The following is a 9,116-nucleotide window of genomic DNA, read 5'->3' as shown; positions in this document are numbered from 1 at the left end:
CTCCCGAAAGAAATATCAATTTCTTAATTTGTTTTACTGCAGTTTTTCAAGTGCTCTGTCTCTTACTTAGTGACCCACTGGGTGATCGTTTGCTATTGCCAAAGAATTCATATTACCACATGCATTACCATCTACCCAGCACCCATCACCAACCCAACACCCCTGGGGTGTTGTTAAGCCAAGTTATTAACTTGGAAGCACAGAGCTTTTGTTCATTGGCATTTTCATTTTGGACCCCTCAATAATTGAGTAACAGCAGCCCATCATTCTTCACAATAGAACAAGAGTGAGCACATAGAGGGTAAAAATTCTCATATAAGCTGTCTAGAAGCCGCAGATGAATGAATACCTTCCAGCTATTTAATGTTCCAGCACAAAATACTGAAACTGTGTCCCTGTTAAACCTGCTTTTTCTCATCAGTCAACTGAACTGAAAGGTGATCAGGCCAAAATGGAAATGTTCGGTTGTCTAAATGCCAACTTTGCTGACATAGAAACTGGAGTGGTCCCAGATGTTCATGTCTGATAACATTTTTTCTTTAACAGAGGTCAAGTTGACTCCATGCAGTAAAGTATCCTTCACTCTAGACTGATTTCATCCTCAACACATTGGATATGATCTTTGATAAGTGCCAGGTTTTTTCTTTTTAAGGAATGGCAGAAAGCAAGTCAAACACACATTGCATTGCTCATTTGATTAATTATCTCACATTTTCTGATGGGCAACATGTAACTAGGGTGATGTGTTTAGTACAAAGCGTGCTGAAACCCAGAGGGATCACTGGGCAGGAAACTAATTTTCATTGGTGTTTCCTTTGATTTCCATTTTTAAGGTATGTCATAGGCATGTGACATAGGTGACCTAGAATAGCCTATTTTTTATACTAGTAGCTCTCAATGAGCAAACACAGACTAAATGATGTAATTCAGATGGATTAAACTAGTAATTATACTGTGAAATGTAGAGACATTATCTGCAGTGGGAACTACCACTTTGGTGTTTACTACCCAAGATTCAGTAATAAAACTCAGATTAGAGATCAAAAAGAAGATGGGGTGTATAGGCCTACTATAGTAGTAATAACTCCTGAGCACTCATGGGCCTGATGGATGGTGTATTGGGTTTCTGGGGGTTCGTCATAAAATACATATGTACATTAAATCTGCTGGTGCTCGCCGTAAATAAGCACGTGTCGGATTTATCCTTCAACCAAACCTTCATGAGTTCAGGGATCCTGTGTCTTTTAGTAAATGTCTTCATTTCACGTTATCTGCACGTCACTGCAATGATATAATTCATTCTGTTCCAGTTGATGTCGAGAGCTTTTTTCAGACAGAACGTCAGATGGCAGTAGCCAACATACTCCTTATCTGCACCTCTTGCCCAATGGGGCTCCAGCTGGGTGCTGCTGTTTCCTTTTCCATTTATGTTGGCACTGGGAATCGCATCTCCATGGCCCGAGAGCACTGCTATCCTTGCATAACAGGAAGAACACACTGCTCTCTGATGGACACAGGAGACAAAACACAGCCAAAACAGATCCCAAGACGTGAAGCAGCAGACCAAGGAGAATGATAACAGGAGGCCTCGGCTGCTGCAAAAACTCTTTTGCGTACACAGAGAAGTTTTTGGATCGTGTGTTCTGATCTGTGCCAACACCCTCACTGACTGTTCCCGCCTCATCTTTGATGGATATCTGTCCACATAAACTAGATCATCGTGATGTGGCATTTGGGCTTCTCTTGGTTTACACCTCTACAGTAACAGACATTATTTAACCAGTGCTGCGCCTTCTGTGAGTCTGTTCTGAGCTTTCCCACCTGGCTCAGCTTCATCACTAGGCAGCAATGTTCTGTTTTCGTGGGTGAGAACCAGCAAAGACCAGAAAAGTTACCGTCTGAATTCTAAATCAATTGGTGGAGAAGATTTGTGCTTAATTTTGACCCTCAACTGAGTTCATTACAGTATTCAGATGTTTTTTTTTTTTAAAAGCTTATTTCTAATATAAACACACCAACGTTGTACATTAAGCCTTAGAAGTATGAGTTAAGCCTATGACTCTTGAGCCATCAACAGCCAACATTAATATGTCTGTAATGGTGATGTTAGTCTTTCTTTCCAGTAAAAACAAAACAAAAATGAATAAATAAATACATAAACAGGGGCAAATGAAAAGGTTGGCCATGTTTCCATCTTGTCACTCCTTGTTGGCTGATGATGGGCTGTCCCCTCAAAGGGCAACTGCACCCAGACACCAAAGCAGAGGGAACACACACACACACACACACGTACAGATGCTGCCCTCTGACTCTTAACTTCTGATGGCATGTCTGATGACTCATCGTCCAGAGTCCTGCCAGAGTCTTACAGATGTATGCACAGACACAGGTCACTCGAGGAAAAAAAAAAAAAAAAAAAAAAAAAATCTGTGGTTTAAGTGAAAGAGATAACTGCAGCTGTGAATTCCCTTCAGTGTGTTGTCATGGGTTAAGAGTTTTGCTCCACTGGTTGCTTTTTTTTTTTTTTGGTAACTTTGTTTCAGTCTTACTGAACTTTCTGCATCTCTGAGACTAAGATTTTACTTTTACTCCTTTTGTCTTCCACACTACAATAAAAAACAAACATATTTAGTCACCCTAAAATCCAGCGTCTCAAATAAACACAACAGGAAAAAAATATTACAAATCTGTTTGTTTTTATCATTCTGTGTATTTTTAATGATAAATCACGTCAACCACTGAAAACTTAAAATTATTTTGAAGGACCAGATGAAATTGAAATAAGAATATGAGCAGTAGTGTTCTCTACCGAAAGTTTATATACAGCAGCTACTTGAAGATTAAACGTTCTACACACAGCAGAGGTGATGAGGAATGATTTCTCCTGGAAACACTTCTGTTTGAGCTCGTTCAACAACACTTGCCCTGTGCTGGGTTCCTTTCAACATGGGGGATGCAAATTTTTCATCATCACCCTTCAGGCAGACATCCATTAAAAATCCTGAAACGCTTCAGAGCCTTCAATGATTGCTTGTTTGAAAATGACGTATTCCAGACCCTTTGCACTTTTTGCTTGCTATTCCACTTCAATGTGCCACTGACAAAAAAATGGTGAGTTTGATGGCCTGTGAAATTGCTACATTGTTAATCACGCATATATTTATGATTTGGAAAAAAGGTGACACTTGCGCAGCAGCAAAAACCTCCATTTCTGCCAGGCAACATGTGCATCAATCATACTAATACTAATATCTTCATTTTGCACAGGCAGAAAAGACACACCCGTCAGTAAAAAAGGTTCATATAATAAACAAAACCGTCTGTTGCTACAAACACTGACTGATTAGAAGGGCGGTGATTTCATTAGGTCTATCTTCATTTCACTGTAATGGGTGCTGATTCGTCCCACAGCTTTGTTGTGCTCCTCATCCACCTCCTCCTTTAATCTCTGCTGCTCCTTCAGAAAGTCCGCCCATTGCTCTTTGAGATGCTCCATGTTCGTCTGTAGCTGGGTGCTCTGGAAGGAACATCGCAATGAAAACACAGTGAAAGGTGGCAGAAAGTTTCTGAATGCACAGCTTGGCTGGAGGTTTTAGGTGACAATCACAGCAGATAAGATGTTAGGACTAAGCATATTTGAACTTTCAGCAAGGCAGCAGGTTAAAAATGTCACACATCCTTACATTCACATACTGCACGGAAATACTGATTATGTAAAACATCATCTGGGATTAACTGGAGTCCTTTCTTTTAATATATCCATGTTGAATACAAAATATAATAATTGTCCATATAATCTGCAATGCATGTTTATGAGGTTTATTTATGATATTTTATCCACTTGGGCTACAAGCCCTCATACAGATGTGTTTTTACCTGCTGTGCCTCTAGCTCCCTCTGCTGGACTCTCTCTGCCATGTGATTAGCAGCTTCCACTGAGATAGAAAAGTAAACAAAAACATAAAATAATATTAAAAGATAAGCATATACACTGAAACATTTTGGAATTTTAGAAATAAACAGCTATAAACACAAAAAAACATCAACTAGTGTATCAGCCCACATGTTGCTTTTTCCATTATATATGTGACAACAAAGACAATAGTTTATTTGTCAGGCTAAAATATAAATTACACAATGTTAGCGCAATCTACAACCTTAAAGCATGGACCTGAGACAGGAGACTTACACCGTTTTATGATGTCGGACATCACACCTTCATTTTCACCTTCTGAGTTCGTGGGCAGTGCTTGCTCATTTGTTTCCGCCACCATCTTGTTGAGATTTTCCAGCAGTCTACTCTCCCTGTGCCCACGTTTCTCCTGAACATCAGAAGAGATATTTATATTTATATGGTAATATTAAAGTCAAGTTCAAAGTAGGACTGAATGATATGGAAAAGTTATATACTGATGAGTTTGGCTGAATTTTGATATGAGCCACGGTTTTGGTTGCAATGTCCATTTTTAGCACTTCGTTTTTACACTCTTCTACTACTACTCGTTCTTTCTTTCTTTTTTCACCGCTGACTGTCAGGTTAGTTATGTATTGTACCAAAGACGCATGTTCTTCTATGTGGGAATGTGATTTATAAGCTTGTGGCATGTATATACCACAACAATTCATTCATTTATGCTGCAATAATCTTGATTTAAATTTGACCATACCATGAATCTGATAATATTTCCATTGATCGTCCAGCCATTCTTACTGGAGGCAAAAATCAAATCATTGACACAGTATATTGAGACCTAGATGGAGACAGATTTTGTTTGCACCACTGCAGTTTTACTTTTGTGGGTTTTGTGACATCTGTGCATTCACATGAATTTGTACCTCAAACTCTGCCACAAAGTAGCGGATCTCTGCGTTGATGACCGGTCTGTGATGGAGCAGACGGGACTGGATGTCACCTACATCTGCAGAACAGACACAGAGCATCGTAAACTGAAATTAAACGAGACAACTATAACAGATTTGATACACAATGCTAAATACATTATGTCTGTCTGCTACACACCCTTTACAGTGTAATATATATATATATATGTAATTTTCAGATCTAGAAATTGCACCGAACGCGGTCAGACGCCTTAATGATCAGCCTCATCTATGTATCATCAGATCAGCTTTAATGTAAACAGCAGGGCTAAAATGCTAAAATAAAACGGACACCGATCCGCTGGGCATTTCCACCCACCCTTAGCGATCTTGTCCATCTTTGGCAGGCTCCCGTCAGCTTCAGTGGTGAAATTAAAGTTTTATTTGCTAGCTCAACCAGTCGCTAACTGCTAATTCATCTGATGGCGGATAACTTCCACCTGTTGAGCTCCCCGGAAGTTGGTCAGAAGACGAAAAGCACTAGTTGGCAATGAGAAACGACCGTCGCTGACTCATTGGATTACGTCTTCATAAAAAATGATGCACATCAGCTGCGGAATGAAGACATCCTCGCAGTGTTTTGGTAATCGCAGTCATGTGAAGGGATTTCTTCTTCTACGGTTGAAATGTCTTGCGGGTCTCCCGCGGCAGAGATGGCTGCCCCCTGCAGGTCGTTTCAAGGACTGAATGGGAAAATCCCGACAGACTCAAGCAGGTTGGAAAAAAGGTACTACAGTGTTTGTTGTTGCATTATTTTCCATTATAGATGGTTGTTTTAATGAAAGATCCGTGGCTCTGTTTGCGTGAGGCTCTCTGTGTGTGATGAGTCGCATCTTTCATCAACATCTGCTGTACACCTGTCTGCCTCTCTGCAGATAGGTCTTCCATCCAGCTTGTTGATACAATTTCCAGCCCATCACTTGGTGCACAGTGACCCACTGTCATTTTAATCATTCCTGCATTGTCTTGCCTGTTTGTGTCCTTGCGGCAGAAGTGATAAATAAAACCTGCCTGTGCTCCTTGTGATATTAAGTTCTCACAGTCAACTCTTCTGAAACTTTCCACGCTTACACATTCATCCTGTTGATGCTGCTAATAGATTTGGCCTGGCCTGACTTTTCCCACCCTTTAGTGCTGCAGTGGAATATTAACACGTAATTATATTTCCTGGTTGAACTTCCTTCACCCACCTAAGTGTCCAAAAGATTTCTGTGTACAAGTCAGTTGAATGAAGTGTAAATATTTACAGCTCCTTCTGGTAGGAAGACATGCTGTGCACGTAACAAATCACGTGAAATACACTTTTCCACTCTTGGTGTGCTCATTTCTCTAATGTTAGAGAAACACAAAAGGAGGAAGTGGTCTTCCTGCAGTTTTGCCTGGCAGAGGACAGCAGATGTCAGTCTTGCTCTGTGGTGGAAGAAAGAACCCATTTCCATATCTCGTTTCTCCATTCATATTCCACTTAACTGAACAACGATACAGGAATGTAGCTCTAACTGTATTAATGCATTTCTATGAGTAAGAAGTTTAATAGTTCCTTTTTTTGCTGATCTACATTTGTATAGTTTGAATTTTGACTGTAGAATTCAGATTGTACCCAAAATATAAATGTATGAATCACAGTTTAGATTGGTCATGTATATTTAGATGAGAAGTCTGTATTGTCCAATCACCACAAGGTGGCATCAAATGTCTCACAGTGGTTTTGAAAAGCAGTGCTGGCAAAATCTTGAACTAGAAAATGCTGTTATTAAACTTTATGAAATGCAAATATATTGGCATAAATATATTAATGCACATTAACTGTGGCAAGAGCAAAGTACATACAGATATTCAGATGCATATGGAAGAGGCATAGTTTGGGGAAAGCAGTGCATATAAAATGTCAAAAGTTTGCGAACCCTAAATTTACGAAGACTGTCATCTTTAATTAAGGGAAAATCAAGGGCACCACCTAAGTTCCCAAGCATTAGGTAAACACTTATTACACGCATCATTAGCTGTGATTTGGGCCTATTAAAGAGATTAAATGATTAATCAACTGCCAAGGGATAAAAAAAAACAAGCCCTTCACTGTCACTGTTTCTGAAGAAGCACAAGAGGACCTCTGACAATAAAAAATGTCTTTGAGGTCTTTGAGATAGAAACATACATGGCGTTTGGTTTATTCATGACTCTGCGGGGTGAAATTAAAAAACATGGAAATCAGTTTTCGCAATGGTGGAGAATTAAGTTAAATCCATTCATTGCAACATTTAAAGCAACGTAATACACAAAAGTTATTTTAATATATCTGTGTATACATGCAGTAAATTTTGACAGCGAAGAAAGAAGGGAAAGACGAGAAAGACCAATAAAAACAAAATAGAAATTGATTAGTTATTGATCATTTGGGTTTGGAGACAGTAAACAAGCTTATTTTGTTACATTTTGTAATCAATTGTAATGATTTAAGTTACAGTTTATTTTGCAAGTTAAGGAAACCTTGAATACAGTTAGATTTATGTTTGCCATATTTAAGTTGTGGTAATACATATATTAATGCACTCAATAATACCTAGTCCTTGCATTGACTTTAAAGAGGGAGGGAAAAAAGTAATGACTTCTACAAACCTGAAATTTCCACAACGTAAAATAATTTGAGTCAAGCCAACGCCAAGCTAATGAGGAAGTATCTGGCCATTTTCATTATTACATTCAAGCGCTTTCACGTTGAGCTGTAATTTGCATGCCAGAGCTCGTTGCATGAGAAAACTGTTTGTTTCCCAGTCGCAGTTCTGCTGTCCTGCAGGTCCATTAAGAGAATCCTGCTTTTTTATTTGACAGAGCACAAAGCCTTTCTGGAACACTCCCCGAAACTGCCACCAAAAAGAAAGCAAATGTTCAAAGCTTTGGAAAAACAAGTAAATATGTCAGCGCCATTTCAATTTTTCAGTGGTCACCCTCATTTTTACTCTGCACCTTTGAAATTATACATTTTCCCTTCATGAAATTTTGTTTAGTTAATGGCCATTCTTCACTAGTTCTATTGTTTTATTAATTAACTTATTTCATAGTCATGAGGCAATCCTTTAAGTGCATTTTTTAAATTAATTTTAATGGTTTAGTTTTCCTTAAGTACTTCTGGAAATGTACTGCAAATGAGATTCAACTTTATTTTCAAGGTACAGCACCAGCAAGCACCAAAATACAGTTTGGTGGATATACTCGATGAAAATGTAATTAATTAACATTTGAATTTGTCTTTGCTCCAAAAAGTGTTTTTTTTTTTTCTACATATCATTGTGAGTCACTTCACCGTGCGGTATTTGCGTGGCTATTTTTTCTTGTCATATAAAACACATTATTTCTCCCTCATTTCTACGGTTCCGCCAGAAATCGATACTCAGTATGTCGGACCAAAGCAGCAGTGTCTGGCTGCTCCCGTGTATATGATCTCCAGTATGCAGATGATGTCCTGCAGCACTTCCACAGACGGTGCTTGAGCAGTGCAGTGGGAGGTCTGTGAGTGTGGTTTTCTAAACATGCCCAATGGCCCTACAAGCTCGCCCTGGTGACACTCTTGCCTCTGTGTCTCTCTCTTCGCTGGCCCAACCACACGGCCATTGTAATGCTTATGAACGCATCACCCATCGGGTATAATTGTTCTGCATTTTGCTGCTCTCTATTCTCTCTCTCTGCTTGGGTGGGTCTTGACACCAGGTCCAGACAGTGAACTGCAGGGGCGTAGCTCTGTGTTCACAACAACCTGAGCGCCACTCACTTCACCGTTGGCTCTGAACAAGTGGAGGTTGGTGATGGTAAAGGGGAAGTGGAAAAGGAAAGAGGTGGGGGTGGTGATACTCACTGGATGCCAAGGCCTCTGGGCTGGGCAGGAGGAGGAGGTCGTGGGAGGGGACTTTTTTTTCCAGTAACCCACCTATCCACTTCTGCTCCTTCTCTTGCTCTCCTCATCCACTTTTACAGTTTTATATCACTGTCCATCTCTCTGTTCCTTTGCAGCAAGCAGGTTGCTCATCCCAGTGGTAGCCCTTTCCCATCGCTCTACTTGCTGGAGGTGGGATGCCTCAGAGCGCGTAGGGAGGTGGGGGTTAAACCAGAATGTATACATTACAAAGGTGTGTATCACGAGGGTAAAGACTGAGTATAGTGTTTACCGAAACACACTCATGGCCCTTAGGGAGCAGGACTTTACAAGACACTGTTTAGGATGACACTATCCTGCTGTCACT

General features: G+C 40.0%; 1 protein-coding gene across 1 annotated transcript; it reads right to left on the bottom strand.

Moving 5' to 3' along the window:
- Positions 1-2,708: 2,708 nt before the first annotated feature.
- Positions 2,709-5,478, bottom strand: bloc1s5 (biogenesis of lysosomal organelles complex-1, subunit 5, muted). The gene is made up of 5 exons (XM_029529449.1): positions 5,201-5,478; positions 4,837-4,919; positions 4,190-4,322; positions 3,877-3,935; positions 2,709-3,517 (listed from the first exon to the last, which is right to left on the bottom strand). Exons 1-5 carry the CDS (start codon positions 5,217-5,219, stop codon positions 3,344-3,346), a joined length of 468 nt encoding a protein of 155 aa, XP_029385309.1. The 5' UTR covers positions 5,220-5,478; the 3' UTR covers positions 2,709-3,343.
- Positions 5,479-9,116: the final 3,638 nt, after the last annotated feature.

This window comes from Echeneis naucrates, chromosome 20 (genome assembly GCF_900963305.1).
Source record: "Echeneis naucrates chromosome 20, fEcheNa1.1, whole genome shotgun sequence".
Classification (NCBI taxonomy): Eukaryota; Metazoa; Chordata; class Actinopteri; order Carangiformes; family Echeneidae; genus Echeneis; species Echeneis naucrates.
The sequence above is the reverse complement of the archived record's forward strand: the minus strand, read 5'-3'. Positions and strand labels throughout refer to the sequence as shown.